This window comes from Lutjanus erythropterus, chromosome 1 (genome assembly GCF_056507025.1).
Source record: "Lutjanus erythropterus isolate fLutEry1 chromosome 1, fLutEry1.hap2, whole genome shotgun sequence".
Taxonomy (NCBI): domain Eukaryota; kingdom Metazoa; phylum Chordata; class Actinopteri; order Lutjaniformes; family Lutjanidae; genus Lutjanus; species Lutjanus erythropterus.
In genome coordinates, this window is record NC_139317.1 from 29,796,806 (window position 1) to 29,823,363 (window position 26,558).

General features: G+C 39.8%; 1 protein-coding gene across 6 annotated transcripts in view; it reads right to left on the minus strand.

Annotated features, from left to right (window-relative positions):
- The window catches only part of esrrga (estrogen-related receptor gamma a), a 150,170-nt gene that overhangs the window by 20,155 nt on the left and 103,457 nt on the right, over nt 1–26,558 (minus strand). For 4 of the 6 annotated variants that reach the window (XM_084719355.1, XM_084719323.1, XM_084719314.1 and 1 more), the window contains exons 5-6: nt 22,136–22,246; nt 18,291–18,473 (exon numbers count right to left, since the gene is read on the minus strand). In XM_084719355.1, the coding sequence (XP_084575481.1) occupies nt 18,291–18,473; nt 22,136–22,246 (294 nt within the window). The remainder of the gene's footprint in view (nt 1–18,290; nt 18,474–22,135; nt 22,247–26,558) is intronic. The other 2 variants (XM_084719339.1, XM_084719331.1) reach the window with 1 other exon arrangement.

Sequence of the window (26,558 nt, forward strand, 5' to 3'; positions counted from 1 at the left end):
CGTCGAGGGCAACCCCACGTCTCTGTGGAGACGACAGATGGAGTGACATTAAGAGCATTGCAGTGGAGGCATTTCAAATAATAAAATATCAATATTTACATTTTAATTACCACTTTCAGCTCCACCAGGGCTGTGTCAAGGAGTGTGGGAGAGTGTGTGTGTGTGTGTGTGTGTGTGGGCATGTGCCACAGCCAGCTCCAGTGGGGCCATGTCCTCTTGACTCTATATAGAGTCAAGAGTGCTACTCAAGTGACAATAGTCTGCTCTGCACAAGAATGCTTTGGTAAACATTAAACATGATGGAAAATAATTAATACTGTTTTTATACCAAAATTACTTATATATGTACATATATGGATTTTTTTTTAACTCAGCTAAACCTGCTAAAATAGGCAATTGAATCTTTTCTTAATGCCAGTAGGAGAGAGGTTTTTAAAAGTGTCTGTGCATTCATCTCTCTGAATCAGTCTGAAACTGAATTGTTTAAATTGTACTTTCTCTCCTGCATCGCTATTTGTACTTTCAGGTATCTGCTACGAAATGGTTATGTTACTGCTGATGAAAATCCTACTTTTCCTAATTTTGCTGCGTCATTATAAAAGCTTTTAAACAACATAAAATGAAGGATTATTATTTTGTAGAATTTACAGGAAGTAAAACGTGTTTATCCACCGTTTTACACCATGCGTGTATCAGACACACCTTCAGGCGGGTAGCCCTGTTGTAATGGAAATACAGATCCCTGCCACGCTGAGCTGATGCGTTGAGGCAAGGAAGGCCAGTACATGTGTATGAAAAAGCAGCAAATGAGGTGCAGAAGTTACCGACACAGGCTGCAAGCCTTTATTACCTTTGCCAGAAAAGGAGCAAAAATTAGCACGTCCACTCGAGTGTCATATTTCCATCACTGTCGATTGGAGCTAGGGCCGATAAATACCTACTACTGAGTGATTTGACTCAGGAATGAACGCCAATTGTACACTTTTCTACTGAAGACAAAAGCCAGATGTTAGTGGGTTTTTTGTTGAGCGTAAAAGAGGATTTGTACTTTTTCTTTCATTCAATCCACCCATCTTCCTCTCTTTCTCTAACACTGCATCCTGTCTCTCCCTCCTTTACAATGCTGCTGATGCAGGCAGGAATGACCACTGTGTGTGTGTGTGTGTGTGTGTGTGTGTGTGTGTCGCACACATGTATCGGAGGAATTAACCATGACTGCACCAAACTGAGAAACTTACAAACAAACAAACCAACCAACTTCTGTCTCGCAAACACTGCTGAGAGACAGTTTTGGAGACACTGAGTTGAAAAATTAAAAAAATGTACGAGAGTTAAAGAATAAAGAGGAAATAATGAAAATACTTATATGCCCCACAGTTCTCGGTCATCAAGCAAAAGGGATATCTGGACTACGCCTGGGCAATATATCGATGTTATATCAATATTGAGAAATGAGGCTAGATGCTGTCTTAGAGTTTGGATATTGTTTTATCATGATATGTTAGAAGTATTATCTTTTCCGGGTTATACAGGATGCATTACAGTAACAAGATGTAATTTCTGAACTCATCAGACTGTTCCATTATTTGCCTTTACCAAATATATTATCAGGTATTTGGCCAAAAATTGACATTTGATTTTATCCATATCACCCAGCACTAAACTGGACTGTTTTATTTTAATGACGTTTTGTCTGTAACACAAAAGCATCATTAGGAAACACACTAAGACACTGATTGGACCTTATATCAAAATTCACACCTCAGGGAAAGTCACCCCATGTCTGTAGAGACTCCACAAGACACACAAAGAATGAGCCCCTTGGAAGCCAACAGCTATCCATCTATCCATCTATCCATCTATCTATCTAGCTATCTGGTGCTGTAATTAATTCATTTTCCCAGCTTGTTCAATTAACTGGGCTGTGACAGTCTATTGATCTCTTGGTGGATTAACTTTTCAGAACAATATCCTGCCATAACATATTCTCCTGAAAAGACAAAATCCATAGTCCAACATCAGCAAATGGGCTGCCCTGCTATCCAAACCACTGGGCAGGAGACATTTGCTGTTTTCAAAGATGATTACACAAAAAGTGTACAACAGTTGTCAAAGTGTACAATAGATTGTTTTTGGTAAAGAACTATTGATGTATGAATAGAAACTTGCTGATTGTGGCTTTAAAACAAAACCCAATGGTCCCTGTCCAGACCCAGTGTCTGTATATGAGATTATGAGGCTGTGTTGATTTTATCTTCCTAATCCCCCGTAGCTTTCCATAGAGAGAGGACCGCAGAAACTCCACAGGGATTAATTTACCATTCACAGATTAGAGATATGGTCTCCAATATCATCATCCAGGACAAGCATTGAGAGGAAGGGCTCAACAATGGAGCAATGAGGAGAGAGGGAACAGAGAGAGACACATAGACTGAAAGAAAGACAGAGATGAAAACGAATGCACACAGGGAGACAGCCTTCTCTCCTACAGCATCATGCCTTAATGTCCTAGCTCGAAGACAAGAACATTAGACCTCATTCCACCTCCTCATCTGGGCCTGAAAAAGCCTGGGCTGAAAATCTTAATTAATTGTCCAATAGTGCTGCGGGGTCATTATGCATTGCAATAAAGAAGCGTGTAATTATGAGATTTAACAGCCATTACCAAGGCCAGGAACTCATATGTCATCATCAGCAACCAAGCCAATGGTTTGGTACGGCTGTGTGTGTGGCTTGATAGACAGCACACACACATGCACAACACACATACTTGCATATGTACATATTGTTCATGTAGGTATAGAGTGTTTAGATATATTAGAAAATGAGTCTGATCTTGTACAGGCAAACAGTTGTAGGTATATATATACATGTGCATGCAAACTAAAAGGACAACACAAACTGAAAATACACACAGGAGAGAACACACACACACAGAAGCGCACACAAATTCACACACATACCCATCAGTCTGACCCAGACAATAAGGCAGCCAGCTGTGATAGCAGCCTGCAGATGAAACATCCCATCAAGATTAAATAGACACAAAAATACACACATTATTACTGCTGCTGTGTGTGTGTGTTTTGTGTGTGCATGTGAATGCTGAGTGGAGTGCTGAGACCACAAACACGGACCTCCGCCAAATAGCAGGTGGGAAGTGACACACTTGTACAAGGATGGAGTGTTGTGTATAAACACATGTACACAATGTGCATTATTGAAAAAGTGCTCAAACAGTCCCAGAACTAAAGAAACAACAAGTACGACAGGAAACACATCAGACTGGATATGAACATGGTGGCATACCAAATGGAATAACAGAGCAATAACACAATATATCAAACTGTTGGCAAGAAAGGCCTGTTGTCTTGAGGAGTGGTCATTGTAGTTTTGATCATACAGCATCCTGCTGAAGTTTCTGTGTTGGATGAACACCATTCTAAAATTGTGTTCAGACTGAATATAAAGAAAATTTCTGTATAAATTAGGTTTAGGCCAATGTATGATGACCGTTGATGGCTGACAGTCAACAACTGAGCTCTATCATCATTACATCGTGATTTAAAAGCCTGCTGTATTTGAGGTAGTGTGTCCCCTTAGAGTTGCCATAAGGCAGGAGTTTTGTTTCTTTTTTTTGACATGTGGAAAGGAAAATAAAAAGAAGCTGTTGCTCCTCCAAGTCTGTGTTTCTTTTATTATTTCCTTAATAAACCTGCCCTGTTATGCAAACCCAAGATGCTTAGTTACATTGGTGGCAATTGTGTTTCTTTTCTGCAGGCTGCTGTTTCTCTCAGTTGTGTCTTTGTTATTTGCACTATTGTTTTCTTAACTCAGCTTCCTCAGTATTGTTAGGTGGCTAACTCAGTTTCGAGTTTCAGAGGCAAAACAAACTTAAAATGTGTCATGGAAATGTATGCCTACCCTAAAACAAAACAAAATAAAAAAAACAAAAAACAAAAGCTAAATGTCAAACATAACAAAACAAACAAACAAACAAACAAACAAATAAAAACAGATAGTTGTTAGCTGTAGCTAGCAACTGAAATTTTCTCAGATTTTTCCATATTTTCCTCTTGTCTCTGCACAATGAAAATGTGGAGTCACAAAGCTGTCGAATGAGAAAAAATCTTAGCTTATGTGAATGTGTCTCCATCTCAATTTATGCTGTCTAGAGAACCAACACATCTACAAATGCATCTGTTTGTTTTCACTCACATCTATACATTGACTTTATGTGCAATCATGGCACCTATGAAATTTGCTTAGCACACACTAAGAGGTTATCCATCTATGTGTTTATTTATTGCAAGCAATTTTGAGGAGACCACAAGATGTGGATGTCTTAAAATAAACCAAAAACCAACCAAGCTGATGGAAGGTAATAATTAATAAAACCATTACGCACATACTTATTTTACTGCAGACACCTTTCAACACTGCTGGACCACACACAGGTCAAGGGAAAGAACCAAACTGTTTCCTATCAGCAGCTGTTTTCTTGTGTATGTGCCTGATGTTTATCTGTCTTTGTGTGTTTATACCTGTATAACATATATATGTAATTTGCCTGTGTGTGTGTTGTGTGCACAAACCATAAGTCGACCCCAGATGGTGACAGGCACGCTCCAATCCCATTTTCCCACCTGCTTATTCCCTGATGGAAAGGATGAATCCTCCGGACTGTTATTTAAGAACGATGGATGGAGGATGGGAGAGGAAGAGAGAGAAACAGAGAGAGGTAGAAGAGAGAAGGAAAGAGGGTAGAAGAAAGAACAGGATGGCAGGAGGAGCATCAGACAGGAAAGACATGTGAGAGAGGGAGAGAAAAACAAAGGAATGGGAGTGAGGAACAAAAAAAAACGCACATGGAAGAGAGGGGAAGAAAAAGGAGAGAAAGGAGGCAGGAGATGAGGAACAATGATGGCGGAGACTGAGAGAAAAGATATAGATGAAGGGAAGAAAAGGGAATGTACAGATAGAAACAGTGAGGAAAAGCAGATAGATAGAGAGCGTATGTGGAAGGAGTGAGAATAACTATTTCATGCCTGTCTGTGAACTTTGCATGAACCGACAGAAATAATGTGATGCCATGACAAGCCTGTCCCTCCTTCCACTAGATTTGCTGCATGCATAGGTGTGTGATATGTGGGTGTGGATGTCTGTGAATCCCTGTATGTGTGTGAACTTTTTATATTGCTTTTGGTGTGTGTGTGTGTGTGTGTGTGTGTGTGTACACATGTGTGCTCCAACAGATAGAATAGGATGATGATGATTTGAAATGGAGTTTGGCCTGTGCGTAATTATGATCATCTATCTTTATGCCCCACCAGCATATCATATCATATCACATCACATCATCTCTCTCTCTTGGTCTCAGACACACACACACACACACACACACTTGCACACAAAAGCAAATTGAAAGTGGTAAAAGCTGACTGTTTGCTAGTGATGACTTAGATGATGATGGGCTCAGATGGTGTGCTGATTTATTTGTTACTGCTCGTCTGATGTCACATATTATAAAACTGTGCACGTCTGCGTATGTGTGCATTTGTGCACATTCACTGTGTATTAGTGCTACTTTAGGACTGGGTGTACGTGAGTTTAGAAGTGTACGTACTGGTGTGTTTGGGATGTATGTGTTTGTGTATGTGTGTTTATGTATGCGGCTTCTTTCTGGCGTGTGTGTGTGTGTGTGTGTGTGTGTGTGTGTGTGTGTGTGTGTGTGTGTGTGTGTGTGTGTGTGTGTGTGTGTGTGTGTGTGACAGACATTATTTGATGCAGATTAGTCAGTGTACTCAGATTGCAGGCTGTGTCTCAAAGGCTGATAGACAAATGAATTTGATTTGCTAATGTAATCAAACTAATAAGAAAAACAGCAATGGGCTGCTGAGCGCAAATCTCATGACTTCAATATTTGTGTTTTTGTCTCACTTTTACTGGAACATCTATCTACTGAATGACTTTCATGACTCCATTTTTTTTTAGAAATTAGAATCAAAATTATTAAAATTACTTTTAATAAGGGGTTGGTCAGAAAAAAACATCATCAGACAACACTTTTAAAATCAGTGTAATTCTTAGTATACAGGTGTTTCATTCACTTGTTAATAGTGCTGAAATTAGTAAAGGTACGGAGGGTGATGTGATATTTCCTTTGTGCAAACCACTCCACTTACATAGACTCCCACCACTTCTGTGTTTCATATTTTTCATTCTGAATTCAGGTCTGATCTGATGTGACACGTGGATACAGTGATGGCGGCAGCTGGTAATACGTGTGAAGCAAGTTGTGTGTGCACAAGTGTTTTTGTGTGTCTGTTTGTGTGATGTGTCAGGTTGCTCCACTCTCAAGACATAAGGTGTGTGTCACCACCAAGGTGTGACCTGATAGAGGTAATACCAGTGTGTGTGTGTGTGTGTGTGTGTGTGTGTGTGTGTGTGTGTGTGTGTGTGTGTATGTGTAAAACTGTATTTTTAAAGCAGGCCTGTGTCTGTGTTCGAGTGTCATCATAGGCACATCGTCATGGAAACAATGTCAACACAATGATGACAAAACAAACACAGGACACTGGACAGACAGGAGAGTCAACACAGACTGAACGTGCCCTCCGAGACTGAATATGTAGGTGCATGTGTGTGTGTGACGACTTCTTTCACAAAACCAGCATCACAACACACAGCAAAGAAACTGACTCTTTCTTTTCTAAATCTTACTGCAGATATTAAATAGACACATTTGCATGGGATGATGAATTTTTGAGACCCTTCACAGCTCACATATAACGTTTATCTTTTATCGTCATTTTATTGCAATATGCACGTAACACTACATCGATATATTATAGCATGTTCATGCCTCTGTGCTTATCCACAGCTGCACCCTAGGTTGTGTTATGCTCTCTCCAAACCAACCAGATTCCATAAGTAAAATCTGTCATTTTACCTCACAGAACACAGGAGATGCTGGTTTACCATTGCTTTGATTTGTGTGAGTTTGTTTGAGTTACTGTGTGATTTTGATGTTTTAAAGCACAGCACAGAAAACAGACAACAAACCAACATATCAAGGCAGCGGTAGACCGGCAACTCCTGTGTCTTGTAAGGTAAAATTACAGCAGCACTTTAAGTGATATCTATTTTTTAACGGACCTGTCTAAATTACCTTTGTTGCTGAGCCTGTCCACAGCAGTTCATTACTTAGTTCCCATGCTAGTAATCCTCTTTGCTTCTGCAAACTGGGGGTGTGCCGACCACCATCTACTGTGGGTAATATACTATCAGTAAGTACCTCATACAACCCCACTTAAAATAATGAAAAATATTCCTTTAAATTAACTCATATTGCAGTGTTTGGGGACCATACTGTTGGCTAATTTTACAAAATGTTCTGTTGTTGTTTATACTAATAATATTCCTCCTTGTTCCCTATATCAAAAAACAGATCCTCTTTATCACTAATTAAAACCAATAGACTGTTCTCACTTTATTATAGCCGAAAATGGCAGAATGACCCAAAATGGGGACAAAAAGTGAACACAAGAAGTTAAGTAGATAAGACAAAAGAAAAGCAATACACAGGAAAAGGAAAATGTTTTCTCTCTTCTGTTTTCTCATATTGATGACATGCTTCCAATGCCCACAGGCTTAATCCAATAAAGAAAGCCCAACTTAATCCAAACATTAAGCTCAGATATCAAATATTCTTTTCCTAATTTGATTTCATCAATATTTGTTTTCATCTGCAAACAGGGCTATGTTTGTTTGTATGGGCTGCAAGAGGAAACCATGGTGGTGGCGCTGCACTGGAAAATAAGATGTCTCTTATGCACGAATGTGGACAATGAAACAGACAAACACACACACACACGCACGCACACACATAAGCAAACACACATACTTGAAACCAAGACATCAACCTCTAAATGTGTTATGTATCTCAGGGATGAGCAGAAATGGAAATCAAACACGGCCAACAGAGCCCAGAGAAAATCAACAGAGGCTAGAAGATGACACACATGAAGATATGTACTAGAGAGCACAAAAGAAACAAAATTGACCAAAGCGATTTAAGTAAATCAAATTCTGATTCTAAATCTAGATCTAGACCAGATCCTAACTAAGTCATATTTATGAGTTGAATCTCATAGGAATATGGAAAAAGGTATGGAGAAGAACAGTACTGTCATTTGTGTTTCTGACTGTATCTTTTTACCTGAACTGACTGGAAGGAGTATGTTACAAAAGCCACCTTGTAAATATGTACATATTTTTAAAATCAGCATAAGGAAAACATTTTAAAAAATTACTGTTCAGGGATGTAACAATATTAAACTCAAGATACAATAATAACATAATAAAAAGGCCACAATGCAATATTTATCACAATTTTAACAAACAAAGTAAAACGACGACTTGAAAAAATGTCCTTTATTAAATAATAAATCTGTGTACAATGTTCGTTGTTTATATAAAATCTGTTGACTTTAAGTGTTTCTGCTTTCCTTTTATAAGATAAGGGTAGCCGGTTGTGCATGTACAAAAATTGGCATTAATTGTTTTTGGCAATGAATGTTTGAGTCCTTTTATTAAAAACAATTAAAAGAGAGACATTCATTTATCATGATATTGTGATATTCAATATATTGTAACATTTCTATCTCATATTGTTTCTTTTTTTCACCTGAACTGACTGGAAGAAGTATGTAAGTACACATTTTTAAATTTAGCATTAGGATGTTTCTGTCAACATTTCTTAGTTTTTTAGGCAACTTGAAGCAATTTTAATTTACACTAGAATTGATATCATGTGACAATTTATCAGAAAATAATTCTAATATCCCTAAAACATGCTCTGATTTTTTTTAACCATTAAACTTAATACTTTGGAAACCTTTGCACATAATACCTATAAAGACTTAAACTAATAAATTTATTTTTAAATCTGTACATATATTTGTGCCAACTGACAATGTCAGCTTACAGTATCTGTGCATGTGTTCATACTTGGACACGTAAATGCACTGTATGTTTGTGTGTTGTGTGTTAAGGAGGCACTCAGCATGCTGTGACTGTCAAGGTGAGCTAGCCTCAGCCGACAGAATGGGGCCAAATCTGCTTGTGTGTTTGTGTGCGTGTCCATGTGTATTTCCGCGTATGTGTTTTCAAGAGTTTATGTGTGCAAGTGTACGGAGACCAGGCATGATATTGCGAAGGATAATGGCACTGAAAGGGAGAGACAGACAGAAAGATGAAGTGGGGGAAGTACAGTGAAGGGAAGAACTGTTTTAAAAGTTTCATGCCAATAAAGCTCATTGATTTAACAATTGGGAAAGCAGAAAGTGTGTGTGTGTGTGTGTGTGTGTGTGTGTGTGTGTGTGTGTGTGTGTGTGTGTGTGTGTGTGTGTGTGTTTGTGTGAGTGGTGGTGGAGAGATATTTCTCCTCTGATTTACCACTCTCTGACCCAAAGCCCAACAAGCTCTTTGCTGATTGATGACAACACCAGACTTAATGAGGAGAGCCATAGAGTGACATCACCACCAGTCTGGGCTTTTACATTCCTCTCTATCACCACACACACATATACACACACACACGCATGCAAGCACACACACACATATACACACACACACACACACACACACACACACACACACACACACACACCCGGCCAGTGCTGTTCTGCATCTCTTGGAGCTCATTGTGAAGTGTTATAATGTCTGTCAGTGTTAATTTAGAGAGCTGCACTTTCAGAGTCAAGGATGTGTGTATCCATGTGTATATGCATGCCTGTGCGTGCATGTGTATGTGCGTGCACAGAGGTTCCCCTCGGCTGCTGAGACTCAACATTTGATTTGCTAAAAGGAGCAGGACACTTCTATTAATCAATATTTGCTGACTGACTGGGTGTCTTTCTGGCTGATTGACCGGCTGTGTAGTTACTTGACTGACTGATTGGCTAACTAACTGACTGACTGTCTGTCTGGCAGTCTGAGGGACTAACTGCTCGACTGGCTGACTAAATCTCTAAGTGAAAACCATTTGTAACATGACCAAAAGAGAAGGAGCACAGGAGAACAACAGCAGAGTTAAAGATTAGGTAGGGCTTTGCTGGTTGGGTCCGTCACTGAGTGTACTGTGATGTACCAATGCTGGCAAAAAGGCATATTTGAATAAGCAACCTGATCGATGACAACAATCTAGAGCTGAACTTGAACTTGATAAACCCTGATCACTGTGTCTGTAAAGACATACAGAGAGACAGAGCCTATGAGAACGATGGTGGCGATGGCAGGCTGTGAGGATGAGAGAAGAAGGGAGGTGGGAGGCGTGGGAGGGGAGAAAGGGGTTGAGAGATGAGGTTGACTTGATAATGAAGAGGTTAAGGATACCATGGAGAGAGAGGGTGGGAGGTCAGGTCAGAGAGAGGGAGAAAAAAAGGGAGAGCCAGAAAGAGGCAGAAGCAGAGAGAGAGAGAAAAAGAGAGGTCACAGAGAGAGGCTGAAGAGGTGGGGGATATTTAGCCATCGGGTCAGAATAGCATTGTGTTAAAGGCTCTTTGGGAGTATCTACGTTATACTGAGGTAATGTATGTGACCTCCCTGCTTTCCATTCTCCTCCCATTTCCCTCACTTTTTGCCTTCCCCTTCAGCCTTGTATGTTTTATTTCAACATCCTCCACAGTTTTCCTCCATCCTATTCCCCCTCACACAGACTAATGGAGGAATATAATAAAAGATCATTTGAATCAAAACTCTCAGCATGTACAACAATCAATAATGTGTAAAAACATAATCATACAATGGTAAAGTGAAAAAAAAATAAACTAGAGGAAAAAAGAATAGAAGACTTATTTCCTCATTATTAATATATTAGTGTGAGGCAGTTTTTTTTAAAGTCCAGTTGAATCAGGATTTCAACAGTATCTAGCTTCACTATTGTGAAACAGGATAGGCAGGTGGGACATAACGCTGAGAGGAATTTGATTTGATCATTGAAAAGTGGGTGTTATTAGCCAATGTGCCATTTTGTTGCTAGCTAGCTAACTAATGAATTTTAAGATTGATTGATGGGTGAATGTCATAATGTTGTGAGTTGAAATTGTCTGGTTCAAGCCATTGTAAGCACAAGTCATATTTTAATTTACCAGAATGAATGATTGGATTTTGATATCAGAATACAAAGAAATCAATTTTTTGAAATAATCCTACAAATACTGTTAAATAGGTGTGCCATATGACCAGGGATGTGATCATTTTTCCATTTCATCTCAACTTCAAATTGAGCTTGTAACTAATAACTTATCCCCTCTTTTTAAATAAGAAACACAAAAGAATGGGACCTACAGACGAGACTTGATGAACCTTGCAGGTAATATGCAATAATTAAACTTTCTCCAATATTATCTGTGTTGTTTGCTGACAGCTAGAGAGAAACTTTGAGCCTTTCTTTCTCAACTACCTGGGAACAAGAAAAAGAGACATTCTGGCATGTGCATTATTTCTTCATGGGGTGTTTTGAAAATGTCCTCCCTATTTAATCACTGCACACACTGCACTATGTAAGCCCAATCTCATATCATAATTATCTTCAAGTCAACCTTCTTCAAAGGCATTGTAAAATAAAGGTTTCGTACACCATAATGATGTTAATTTTGAGACAATGATTACTCTACTTCTGCAAATTAGTCTTTTACAGAAATAGCCATCTCCAAAGCCCTTTAAACTGAATGGGATATTGGGACGTTCAAAGCAGGGCTAGAGTAATACTTCAGAAACACTTTCAGCATCTGTACCATCTTCACCCCATGACAAAGGCAACATCAAGTGACGCAACATTGTCTTGGTGGCAGCAAATGTCAGAGTTTATGGAATTGTGCTAACAATCACCATTGTTGACATGAGACAGAGACTACCAATCATCTTCCAGAACTACACTGCATTCATGTTTTCAGCATCACCACGGGGTATTTCAACACCCACACTCATCCCCAAATCAATCCCCAAACAAGGAGTAAGAGGCAGAAGGAGACAGAAGAAATGATGAAGAGACATGCCAATAAATAATTAAATGAGAAAGACAGAGGGAAACATGCAGAACATGAAGCAAGAGGACTTCCCTCCTCACCTATTATCCCATCACCAGCACCAACACCCAAACCCCTTCTCCCGTATCTCCATAAAGGCCGATTAAATGAATAGACCGACAGCAACCCCCTTCCACCTCCCGTCCCCCATTTTTACAGCTCAATCATACTGGCGACACATAGACCGCTTATCCTGAGTGTCAAAATTGAAAGGGGAACGTAAGGAAGAGAGGGAGAAAGACTGTAAGAAAAGAAAGAGCAAGTAAGAGGAGATAGGGAAGCAAGAGAATAGTTGAGGGGAAGTGGGGGGCGGCCCGAGAGCAATTTCTCTCTTGAATAAAGAAAGAATGGGGGAGGGGGATGTAAAAAAACACTAATGGCAAGGCCCCTGGTTCTGGTAAAATAGACTGTGTTATAGGTTCTGGCTCTTGTCCGTTGATTCATTCATTTGTTCGTTCCTTGCTCTTTTTCGTCAAGTCAAGTGCTCGCTTGTCCGTCTTTCTCTTTTGTGTCCGCGAGTCTAGATAAGAGCTGCTGGCATGACTGCCTGGTAGTCATTTAGTTATTATGGACAGAGAGAGAGAGTGAGAGGATGAGGGAGTAAGAGAACAGAAAAGAGGATGAAAAGACTAATTCTACAGACAGATAAATGGCTCATTTTGAATGGCCTTTCTTTCTTTTAATTCACTCTCTCATTTGCTCCTGTTTAAATATTTGCTGTTCTCCTCCTCCTCTCACCTGACTGTTCCTTGTTCCTCCTTCAACACACACACACACACACACGCACGCACTTGACTATGACGTGGAGCCTAATATGCCACTGGATTTGTCTCTTTGAGAGCTATTAAAATGAGATCTTCTCTTTGCTAATCCATATTATTGGACGCCAAAGCCTTTCCCGGCCTCTGAATAACAAGTCCTACAATATTTCCACATACCCACAGTTTCCTGACTGTGACAGTATGATCAAACGTGTGAATTAACACAGTACAAATCCTTCGTAACTGTACTTAAGTAGAGTTTTCAGGTATCTGTATTTATTTTTCCGACAACTTTTTACTTTTACTGCACACATTTTCACACAAATATCTGACCATTTTACTTCTTGCAATTTCAAAACAAGTTTGTTACTTTAGTTTTAATGCATTTGAGAAGAATTTGGATTTGCTGACAAAAAGCTGACTGGCTCACTGGCCACTGGGCCCTTTATATTGTGATTTGAAAGCGGTCTGTATTTGAGGTAGTCATCCTCTCAGAATTGCAGTATGGCAGGAGTTTTGTTTAATTTTTGACTTGTGAGTGAGGAAAAAAAGATGCTGTTGCTGCTGGCCATCTCCATGTTCCGTTTATTATTTTTTTTAATTAAACTTGCCCACTTAGGTTACACTGTTGGCAATGGTGCCTCTTCTCTGAGTGTGTTCCTTTCAATTGTGCTGCCATTATTTTCATAGCCTCCTCAATATAACCACTTGGCTAACTTTATTTCAAGCTAAATAAAGCTAAGTTATGACCATGCACTGCAGACAAGAAGGCCCTTTAAAGCCTGGCATAGTGAGGTATTTTGGATGCTCACCTGGAAGAGATGTGAGAGTTAATCTGCCTGCAAACTTCGCTGTAGAGTTTTCCGGGCTGAATGAAACAGCTGGATGCTCCCATCTGAGCGACAGTGTTAACCGGGGTTGACCACAGTAGTGAGCTGTGGAGCAAGTCCGCTTTTCTGTTATGGGACAACTAAATCCCCACCATCCCTCCAAAAATGAACAATGTCATTGTCCATCTGTGATGTTTCACTGTGGACACTGTCACATTTCCAGTTTGATAGACATCGCCCAACACTAGGGAATTATCGATTTATTTATTTTGCATCATTGCAAACCACATTCCCAACATCAAGCCTGATTCCATCCTAAATGGTGGGACAATCACATATAAAAAAGACAATTCTTTGGTGCATCCATCAGTGCCTACCAACAGATGTAGCAAGACAAAAACAACATAACAAGAGAGAAAGACCGCAGATAAAAGGTGAGTTTAAACTTTTCAGATACAGCTGGTAATAATGTCCCTCAGAGGGCTACTTTTTTACTTTATTTTGAGTACATCTGAGAACCTCTGCTCATATACTTCATACTCTTGAGAGTGCAGATGTATATGTCTGTTGGGCCACTCTTCTATGTGTTACCCACAGTTTGAATCAGCAAAAAGCTGCTAATACTCATCTATGTTTATGTGTTTGTGTGCATTTGATCTCTTTTTGACACACACGCACACACACACACACATAGACACGTGTGAGGTGCACGTGTGTGATAGTGTCCGTTCCTTGTGGGAAACTAGAGACACACACTGTGTCTGAAACCTCATTTTCCTCTCCTAATGACATATCAAATGTTTGCATATAGGCCATATCAGTATGGAAATGAGCGTGCACACACAGATACACACACAGCTTTAGAATAAAAGAACCAATCAAAGAGATATGTGTGTGTATGTGTTGTCACGAGTCTCTAAGGTTGGGCAAGTCTGTGTGTCAAACATGACTAGCAAGATACACACAAACACACACAGAAAGACACACACACACACACGTACCCTAGCCTTGTTATCCTGGGGCCTGTCTTGCAGGCAGCCTCTCTAACGCTGAGTGATGTTTAAATTAGTTTACAATTTAGCCTCCTCGCTATCCGCAGACGGCTCTTAACTCAGTGTGTGTATGTGATGTGTTTTTGTGTGTGTGTGTTTGTGCGTGTGTGAGCGTAACAAATTGTTGCCAGTACGGCAGACATCTAATGACTTCAAATTAGCTGCCTGGCGCTCGCCTTGACACGTTGTTACCACTGTTAGCAGCCTGTGTGTGCGTGTATGTGCGTGTGTGTGTGTGTGTGTGTGTGTGTATGCAGCGCTGCGCAGCCATATCATGAAGCATAAATTGGCTTCACCTCTCCTCTCTCTACCTCTGTCTTTCCTCTTTGTTTCTCTGTCTCTCTCCATCAATTTGATTAAAAAAATTACTGTACCATGGCGAGCAAAGACATGTGCATGTGTGTGTGATCACATGTAGCCCTCCACATACACACACATACACTTGACAAGATGTGGAACAAGTTGGCTCCAAAAAGGTTAACAGGTCTATTCTTTTCTATTCTATTCAAGACTTAAGTCATTGTACACTCTTTATTGTTTGTCTTGTCTGTGTGTGTGTGTGTGTGTGTGTGTGTGTGTGTGTGTGTGTGTGTGTGTGTGTGTGTAAGAGGCTGATAAAGAATGTTGAGGAGGCGTATTTCTCTCTGACAATCCTTTCCACCCAGAGTGAACAGTAGATCACTTTCTGTGTGTACAAGTGTGTGTACAAGTGTGTGCGTGTGTGTGTGTGTGTGTGTGTGTGTGTGTGTGTGTGTGTATGAGAGTGAGTATTAGATCAGTGTTCAGTGTTGTAAACAATGAGGATTTCATAAAGTGTCCACACCACACACACACACACACACACACACACACACACGCACACACGCTTGGAAGATGAAGAGTTCTATCTTTCTCCGTGAGCAGTGGATTGCCTTTCTCGTTCATCTAATCACGCCATCTTCTCTCCTCCGCCAAGCAATCGTCGCGCTTCGCTCCCTCCACACAGAGAGCTGCACACACTCTCACACACACACACGTGCACGCACACACACTTAGCCCAGTACATAACCTGGCTAACTCAGTTCATTCACTTGTAAAAGTAGTGAGCAAAGGAGAAGCCAAGCCCAGTGCAAAACAATCATTAAATATACATCATGTGTCATCGTGTGTATTTGTGAGTTATTTTTGTGTATGTATGTATATTATATACAGTACAGGTGCATCCCAGAGGTATGGAAGGAGAGACAGAGAGAGTAGGGGAGAGAGATAAATGGATTAAAAGAGTAAAACGCAGGACAGGGAGATTAGAGGAAAGGAGATAGTATTGGATTGAGGCTATATGTTGTTTTGAAACAGAAAAATAAATATTCAAAGAGCTATACTTGGTATACAGATCAATATATATGTCTGCTTACTGTCCATATAGCAGCACATAGATCAATACTCTAACAAGAAGCGATGTATATTCTCATCTCTCTCTCTCTCTTTTGTTTCTCTTTCTCTCTGTTATTTTCACATGTATTGATAAGATATAATATATATCATTTGGAAACCCTGTTATGCAGCACCATTGACTTTATTGTTATAGATTTACACAGCGTGACTGAGTGGTATTTATTCCTCTAATCTGGTGTTTCCCCTTATACTTTTACAACCCCCTATACTGTTTGAGCAGTGGCAGCAGGGGGTAATTTTGTTCTATTCTATTCTACTCTATTCTATTCTTTTCTATTTTAGAACCACATTTCCAGGTGACAATGGGACTAATCTTTCTGCTAATCTGTGTTAATCTGAGACACTGCTCTTCCTTCCTAACTGCTGTCACAGTAGGCTTCCTCACTAAAACCAAAACCAGATTATAGCTTTCATCCTCTCTTCTTCTCTTATATCTCGCTCACTGTCTTCCTCGTCACTTTAGGATTTGTCATCATCAAACACTCTTTTCCCCTCTTTCATGTGTTTATTGATTCATTTTCAGATTTTTTGGCTCATTTGTGCATCTGCTATTCTTTTAATTTCCTCCTCTTTTTGTCCAGACCCAATTTTAAACAGATTAAGAGTAAAGAGTTAGTTTAAGAAGATTACATTCCTCTGTTTTCATGATAAATCTGTAGAGGGATACTGATGTATTGTAGGCTAAAACAGACATCACATTTGACTGTATATAGCAAAACTAATATTTACTTTATCATTGGAGTTAGACATTTTCATTAGGGCTGCACAATTAATTGAAAATTATTGAAATCACAGTATGACCAAATGCAATATCTAAATTGCAGATGCTGCAGTTTTTTGATAAAGTAAAAATGTGTGACAAAACAGCATTATAATGAAGTACTGTAGTGCTTCAGAGATGCCTTGGCCTACAAATCTCAAATACATTTGTTTCATTCAGTCCGCAATGAATGTCACATCATCATGATCACTATATATATTTTTTTTAGTGAAAATGAAAATTGTGATGCAAAGCTCAGGAGCTTTAGCCAACTAGCCACTTCTTAAACCAGAAGATCTGTCTCCTTGTTTTAAAAATCTTTTCTCTTTGTTTTCTTCTGGTTAATCTACCATCATGTGGCCACTGTTTGCGCTCCTGGCACACCTGCTTCTTAAAGGTGATGAGAGCTGACTTTCTGATTGGTTTATTGTATGCTCGCCCTAAACTTGCCTGTGAATTAACCAGGCAAAAAAGTATTTGGGTGCAGCTGATAGTTGTATCCTGCTGTGTGCTGCTGGTGCAAGGATGGGACAGGACAGGATACCTCTGTGTCCTGGCACAAGACGGCAAAAGTGGATTTGGATACACAGTGAATAAATTAAATCCATTGCACCATGCACTTCTCTATTGTGCTTTAGATCAGCATAAGATAGTGCCCTGCGTCTCTCAACAAACCAAGACCTAAAAAAAAACCTAAAAAGATAACAAAACCTGTGTTCTAACAGTGAAGTAGAGATTTACTCATATTATTCTGGTTGTATATTTTTGTGACAATGACTTTTAATACCAGTAGATACATCATTCACCAGTGGGCTAAAACTGTGGTTTCAAAGGGCTTTTTCATATATATGGTTCAATGACTGCAGCCACATACACACAGACACACAAACACCTACACATGTCGAAGGTAAGGGGATTGGACTCTGTGGTTCAAAAGGTCAGAGTATCTGGGGGGGCGGTGAGACCAATGAGGACATTTGGTTGGTCAGTTGGAGGAGTCAACAGTTCAAACTGTCTGAGAACATGGATTAGGGTGAAAGGTCACATCTTGGCACCAGGTGTACTTGTATGTATGTATGTAAGTCCGCTTGAACTGCATCTGGAGCAGCTGATTCCACCCTCTCTCTGCCAATTCACACAGCGTGTGTGTATGTGTCTATCTTGTATGTGTGTGTGGGTGTGTGCATGAACTCTCCTATACTCTGAAATTGGAAAAAAATGTATGGATGTATGTGTGTGTGTGTGTGTGTGTGTGTGTGTGTGTCTGTGTGTGTGTGTGTGTAAATGTGAGTGTGTCACAACATGGAGTCAGCTTAGGTTCAGCGTGTGAAAGTCAGGGTTCAGCAGTTTTTTTTTCCTACCTGGGATATGTTTGGCCCAGCCGATGTTCACCACCAGCTCTCTGTCCGCCAGGTCACACAGCGTAGTCAGGGCCTTGATGTCGCTGTCTGGTACTGTTGGGTCAGGCATGGCATAAATCTTCTCTGGCTCGGCCACCAGCAGGTGAGAGACGATTTTGTTATCTGCAAGGCAGCCAAAGGCAACTGACATGACCACCAGACAAGGAGAAAGACACAGAGACAGAGAGATGGTGAATTTTCGCTGTATTAGGCTACAAGCTGTTCCACACCAAGCTGGTGCAAAAATGTGAAAGGTCATATGCAAAGTCCCTGATAACATGGTTTGCTAGATAACACATAAGTCTAAATTATTTCCCCAAGTGACAAAAAAAAGAAGCTGACATGATCGTTAAACCAGGAGGAAGAAAGAGAGACATGTATCAAATCAACACACAATACATTTCAGAATAGTCATAGTATCCTGATGACAGATACAGTATTTTGCAGCATATGTCTGCATATTTTTAAAAAATGATTGTTTCTCCCACCCCTAATATATATCTAAAATGTACTGTAAGAAATCATGAATATGTACAACTGGCACAAATGCAATTAAATATTTAAAACTGTCTAACAGCACATGTGCTTTAAAAAACATTAAGTTATTCATGTAAGTGTATGTCAAATTTTGTACATTTTCTGAAAAGTCAGTTTACAGTATAACAATATATGTATACATTATATAATATAGTACAATAAATTCAGTTTGCAGTTTTCACAGGATTTCATATCACATTATGTAAACAAGCTCAAATACGAGGATGACTGACTACAGTGAATTGCTACATGTCCTCTGGAACTTTTCAACTATCCAGCAGGATGACTGATTTGATTCCAGCAATTTCACAGGACTTAAGTTGAGAATGCACTTGTCAAAAGATTAAAAAAAATATTGAAAAGTTTCCAATTCAGGAGATGCTTCTAGGTGTGATTAAAGGCAAGGTTAGTGCTGGTGATTCAGGCCGCCCAAAAACATTGTCTTTTGCATCATACCCTTGAGAAGCTTCGCTGGTACATACAGAAGGGAAAGATAATACTGAAAGCCAAACAGCTCAGCTGGTAATGGTGACATGTGGTGATGAGATCTCTATGGCCCATTAGTAACAGACTGATACCCTGCTTCCAAATTAATCCACTGACTAATCAAGCATGGGAATAATAACAGAGGATAGAGGAGCAAAAGAGGAGTGAGGGAAAGAGAAAAAGAGGGAGAGAGAAATAAGGGAAGAAAAAGAGAGAGGAGACAGACAGGTAGAAATAGAGCCGTGGACAGATTGTAAAAGACAGACAGGAAGAGTCGAGAGAGCGACAGCTAGATAGAGATAAACAGCGAGAGGGAGTGAAACAGAGTTGGGGGGATGAGTTGTGTATTGATCTAACACTCTCCACCCCCAATTCTGTTACACACACACACACACACACACACACGCACACTTGTACATATATATGTATTCTTTTTATCCTCCTCCCTCTAGCTCTGGCTGCAGGGTCGTTTGAGCCAAACCAATCCCAGTCACACTGCAGTATCTGTGGGTAAATCTTATTTAATGTTTCCCTAATTAGAATCAATGGAAGCCCATTTCCAAACCCTGGGCTATTGTTCTGTTCTCACACAATCAATGGGGACGCTGAGGCTAGGGATTGGGCTACAGATAGATGGGCTGTGTGCGTGTATCTGAGAGAGAGACAGAGGGACAGAAAGATTTTTTGTGCCTATTGACTGCGTGTGAGAGGACAAGAACAAGAGAGACATAGGAAGTCTATATCAAGCCTATATTTTTGTTTTTCAAGTTTTTTTTTAGGCCAGACATTGTTTTCTTACATATATTAATGTAAAGATGTAAACAGAAGATTAAGGCCTGAATAACTATTTTGAGTGGTCACTGGTGATTCCACACTGTTCCAAAAGGCTTGACAAAAATAATAACAGCACTAAAGAGTTAAATATAACTTAATCTAATGAAACATTTAATGTTTATACTGTATAAAATTATCATGGTAGGTCTTTTACACAGAGTTAAAATTAATGCTGAATATTTGCTCAAAGAGTAAGTGTTTAATGATATAATTAAGAATTATTTAGAAGGAGTAGCTGTTTGTTTATTTAATGGTAAACTGAGCAAAATGTTAATGTAGTCTGGCAAGCAGAGGACAGACAATCACTGAACTCCAACTCCAGAATGTGTATTTTTGGAGAAGTTGGCTTTTATTTTAATGATAATGAGCACAGCTTTACATCAACAGACAACTGACATAGTTATAAATAGCTGGTCAACTTATAGTGACGGACTTGTCCTCTCTTGTCATTGTCAGTTTATTGCACTTGTCTTGTGCTCGTGTACGTTCAATGTCCCCACAGCCTGCAGGCAACCTGCCTGAGCCTCGAGTCTGGGGAGCGGGAGGCGTGGGGGAAACAACTCGCTGCAACCATGGACTGTATATTAAATAGGGCTTTAACCTATTTCATATACATATGTATGGCTCCACCTCACACATTTTTTAACGCTTTTACATATTGCTCATTTAAGGGGACACTGTTCCATAGCCTGCCAATGAGGACATTCAGTTAGCTGGAACACATGCATGCACTGTGTATGCAAACACATGCATTATAAACGCACACACATAGTGTACACACAGTCACATTATCCCATCATTTCAATGATTAGTAGTGCAGAAGTCCTGGTAAGCTGTCGTGCAGCCATTCAGCATATTGGCCTAAAGCAGAATATGCTCCAGCTTTAAGCAAAATGGGCTTTGGGGACCAAGCTGCTAAACACTGCTCAATCTGCACTGTGTGTGTGTGTGTGTGTGTGTGTGTGTGTGTGTGTGTGTGTGTGTGTGTGTGTGTGTGTGTGTGTGTTATGTGTGCGAGCAGACGGTTAGCTAAAGAGCTAACTCTAGTTTGATGTGGTTGCCAGATTGGATTTAATCCGGATTAGGGTTCTGGCTAGCCCCCTCCCTTCCCTTTCCCTCCCTCCCTTCCCTTCCCCTCCCTCCCTCCCCTCTTTTCTCTCTCTCTGAGAAACCGTCTCATTTAGGTTCAGTCTCTCTGTCTCCACCTGTCTCTCTATCACTCTCACTCACTCGCTCCCTTGTTAATTTTTCAATCATCAGACTTTGGCGTTGGCTTTATTCTTTAAAAAAACGCAGCCAATCCAGCCGGAGCTAAATGAATACCTTTATAGTGAAATATTACACATATAAAATGTTATGACCCTAAACTGGTAGCAGTAGAGACAGGGAGATAAACTTGGTCCCAAACAGATGGGCTACTCACTACCCTGTGTCTATTTATGTGCGTGTGTGTGAGTTTGTGTGTCTGTGTGTGGGTTTAAATATTTTTACTGTCCAACTGTCTCCATTAAGATTGAAACTGATGGAGACGCAGTTTCTTGTACTTCTGGTCTCCTGACCATTGCATGAACACTGCCTGCACATACTGATACAATATGCTAAAAATTTCAACGTTTTCTGTTAATTTCTAGGGAGGATTTTACTTATGTGCTGTCCATAGCATGTCCTTCATTTTTCCCTTTGCACACAGTGTCAGATGCTGTTACCACTGTAGCACACATGTCAATTTGTCAATTTGAGCATGAGTTAATGTGCGCAGACCACAGTATGCAAATCCCTGTCCTTGAGATTCACTGCTCAACCTCAGAGAGGAAAGGTTTATCAAATATACTGCTATCGGTCCTAATTTGTGTGTGTCTGTGTGTGTGTGTGTGTGTGTGTGTGTGTGTGTGTGTGTGTGTGTGTGTGTGTGTGTCTGTGTGTGTGTGTGTGTGTGTGTGTGTTCTTACATGGCTTCTTGGGAGGCAGAGCCAGCTGTGGGTTCAGGTATGGGCTGTTGTCAGCGTCTATCCGGCGTTTATACTTCTGTCTTCCACCACGAACCCTGTCCAGACGAACACCTGTAAGAAACAACAGAGGAAGTTTATTAATACACTATGCATGACATTGGCTGAATGAGAAAAACAATTAAAAGTTTACATTCACAAAATATTCCGGGTTTTATCCTTATTCCAAGGAAAGCAATATTCATACTAAGGTTTTTACATGCAGCTGTACATCCTCTGATAATTGAGAAGTGGAATGATTGGAGCCCTGAGAGCAATTTTGATTTTTTTCATCAAAAAGTTTTTCACCAGTAGTGGACGTTCAACCATACAAACACAGTGTCACTCACTCATTCAATCAACCTGCTTCTTGAAAAGGTCGACATTGCAATATTTAAACATACCCAAAAACCTGTTGATATCTACCCATTTCATATTTTTTTAAAGTACACGTGATTACATGCATTCATCTCCACCTTGAAGAAATGCAAACTGTCATAAAATCCCCTTAGTCCTGCTCCATTTTGCTCCATGCTCCATTAACAAAACTGATACCTCAACTGTCTCCTAACAAACAACATATAGGGTCACATCTTAAATTAGTAGATTTTAGCAAAATGTTAGCTAACTAATAATGGAAAATTAGTTTGCATGTAAATGTTGTCAGTGAGACACTTTTTGGACTACTTAACAAGAAGACAAGAAAAACAAAAATGTGCTTGTTTGCAAGAAATATAAAAAGAGATATAAAGGGAAAGAAGATGAGAGATGACTAGAGAGTGGACTGAAGGATGAGTACGTATGAGGTCTGGGTGTGACGTGGTGATAACTGCGCTATTTCTGCAGGGCATGCGTGTGTATGTGTATGTGTGTGTCCGTTATGCATGCAGGCACTTTTATGTTATTGTCAAGCTTGCTAAACTCGTTTTGCCTCTTTTATGCTGGAACAAGATTAATTTATAGAGACACCATTTGAGTAAAAGGCCTCTTGCTCGCTCACTTTGTCTCTATGGCTTTCTGACTTACTCTTTTCCTGTCTCTTACCCAATCTCTGTTGCTGTCTCTCTCTCTGTGTCTCGTTAATTAATTGACACAAAGGAGTCCTAATTTAATTAGGCCTATCTCTCCAGGGATTGGATGTTACCGTGGTTACCACTTAAAGATGGATAAGGAAGACAGAGGTGTCATGTGCCCTGGAGGAGGAGAGGAGAGGAGAGGAGGAGAGTGAAGGAATCTGAAGGGGATGTCAGATGTTTCAAAACTTACACTAGAATACTGTTCGTTTATGGAAGGGATACAAAATGCTTCTTGCAGAGAGGCTGCAGAGAGAGGTGTGAGATGTGTAAGTAATCTGACTTTATGAACGAAAAACGTGTTCATGTAAAATGCTACTCTATGAATATCAACTATGGTTTAGGTCGACTACACTTAAACCCATACCAGGACTGCCCAAAGTGGAGCTTGCGGGCCAAAGTGGGCCCTCCATAATTTTCAATTTGGTCTGCCAGCATTTCTGGTGCAAAAATATATAAATAATTCTAATTTTGTGAGGTAAAAGAGTGAGATGTCAGTCAATTAAGGAAACTTGGGATCCCATATCATTTTGCATCATAACACTACTATACAACACAATACAATACAATAAGCATTTGTCTTTGGCCCGTGGCCCAAAATAAAAGTTTCAATTTTGGCCCTGTAAGGAAAAAGTCTCTGCTATGTAAATTATAGCTTTTTAAATTGCTCATTTGATGTGATCAGACTTCCTGCATCTACCTCAGCAAAAACTCCTCTGGAACACAGAGGAGGTTCATTTAATATTTCTGGCAGCAGCAACAGTGGTGTCATTGTAATAAATACAAGAGAAATGGGAAGTTAACGCAACCAGTAAAAGCCACTGAAGATCAGCATACATCAAGAACAACAGAAACTTCATCAACAGATGATCTAGAGGATGAAGTTATTCTAATATTGGACACACTGATTGATTGAATGTGTGATCTGAGGAGCAGAGGTAAAAGGGTAGAAAATGCATTTATCAGAATGGCAAATCATTTTAGTTTCTGCTTATATTTTTTGTTACTGAAGATCTAAAATTACATTAAAATCACTAATAAATTATTTGTAATTACAAACTGCTTTTAAAACATGAATTTCAGTTACTGAAAATAATAAAAATTGATTAAAAATATTAAAAATACCTTAATATGGAAATAAAACCTGTCTGTATTGCCAGTATAGTGCTTTAATCTCCAGTAACATCACTAATTTGAAAGACTGTCTGACACATTTGTGCATTTAAAACACTGAGGCTTCCATTTAAATATATAGACAAAGACAGAAAAGGGGAGAAAGGGGGTAAAAAAGTGAGAGGCAGCGAAGAGATTTGCTAACACACAGAGATTTAAATCCTCTGAAAAATGTGCTGACCATGACCAAGACAACACACCTTAGAGATTTAACAGAAAGACTTCCTATTGGCAGAAAAGAAAAAAAAAATGTCAGGGAGCATGTTTGTGCATTCGTCGGCATTTGTAAGTGCTTGTAAGTGCACATGTTTTCCTGTTTTATTTGTGATGTGCACATTTTGGTGGCTGCTTTTATTTAGTTACACTGATGTGAGTGTACACATTTTTAAAAAAATGAAATTTATTCATTTAGAAACCCCTAACTAGCTCAGCAGCAGCCAACCCAGTGAACTGACCATGACATGCATCTGTGTGTGTGTGTGTGTGTGTGTGTGTGTGTGTGCGCGCGCTAGAGACAGGAATAGGTAGACAGAAGGGCTGACAGTCCAGGTACAGTGGGGGGTGGCGGGGCAGTGTCAGCAAACGGTCAAGAAACTCTTAACATCAGGGGGTACAAACCCACTTACACAACCACACTCTGCTTTCTCTCTCTCACACACACACAGACACACAGACTCACACAATGGCTATGTTTCTCTAACCCACAGCCCCATGTTGTGTTTGGGTAAGCCCCGACAAGCAGCTTGCTCAGTCACTACCTGGGTCAGTGGCTGGTCAGAGGAGGAGAGGGAGACGGGAGAGAAAGCAGAAAGTATCAAAAGTAGAAAAGGTAGAAGATGGCAGAAGGAAGGGAAGAGGTGGATGTCTAGATGATGGGGAGGATGAATAAAAACTAAATAAAAGAAACGGTTTGAATTTATCAATCAATAAATAAACAGATAAATGTGTCTCAGCAATATGGCTACATATATTCAAACTAGAGATGTCACAATACGGGATATTTTGTAGTTGATACCAACCTGGTTTGATACCACAGCTAAAAACAGAACGATGGTAGTCAACTGCCAGCTATGGTTACATAGTTTGGTTACATTATGTTAGCTTTTGTTTCATTTTTCTTTTCAACAGGAAAAGACAGCTATCGCTGCAGCTGTGTTCACCTTCTTCTTTTGGCATTTAACATTAGACTAGAACAGTTGTAGGCATATATAATGCCCCCGTCAGGTCCAGAAGAACTGCATGTCCGGTACCTATGGTACTGTGGAGAAACAAGTACCATAGGTAGCATTAGTTCTTGTGATATTCCTAATTCAAACTACGGATTCAAATTAAATTCTGCGATAAATTACTCAAAAAATTTGATGTAGGTGTCAAAAAGTGATTTGTGGCCAACGTCTCTGTTTCGCATGTCTATACTGTAGCATCACTTGTGCATATATGATGTTTATAGGGCTGGGCAGTATGACAAAATTTTCATATCGCGTTTTTAAAAAAAATCATATCGGTTTCACAGTATTTGACTGTATTTTTTTTTCATGCAAGAGTGTTCTTACCCACATTTTCTTCTAATGAGAAAAGAATTACTGCAGTTGATTGGCTTTAATCCCACGCTAGTCAGCACCAGAAATACTAGTCGTTTAAAATATTTTTCAATATTTCATTCATGCACGATGCCAGTTATCTGTTGCCTCTAAGATTTTATGCAGCCGCCCACGACTAGTCGGGGCTGCGGCACTGTCAGACGGTAGCCGGATCGCCCTGGCAACCCCGGATGTTTACATCAGCAAAGTCGGACAGATGAATGTAGACTGTGACAGAATAAGCTGATATATATTCACTCGACTGGAGAAACGTGACCACATTAAACACATACACGGACATAAACCTGCAAGCAGAACTGCTAGCACTGCTAACATTAGCCACACTGTGTGTCAGGCTGGCAGCTAACATTAGCTCTGGGTCCTTTACCTGCAGACACTGTGACCTTCTTCGGTCTGAAAAGGTGAAGTGGTTAGTGAGTTGTTGTCATATTTTGTACATTAATGTGTAAGGTTTGTATTGCACAGCGCATGTAGCAAGTAGCGCGCATTTCAGCGCACTTAGAAGACGATTTGGCGATTGATTGATTTGACTGTGATTAA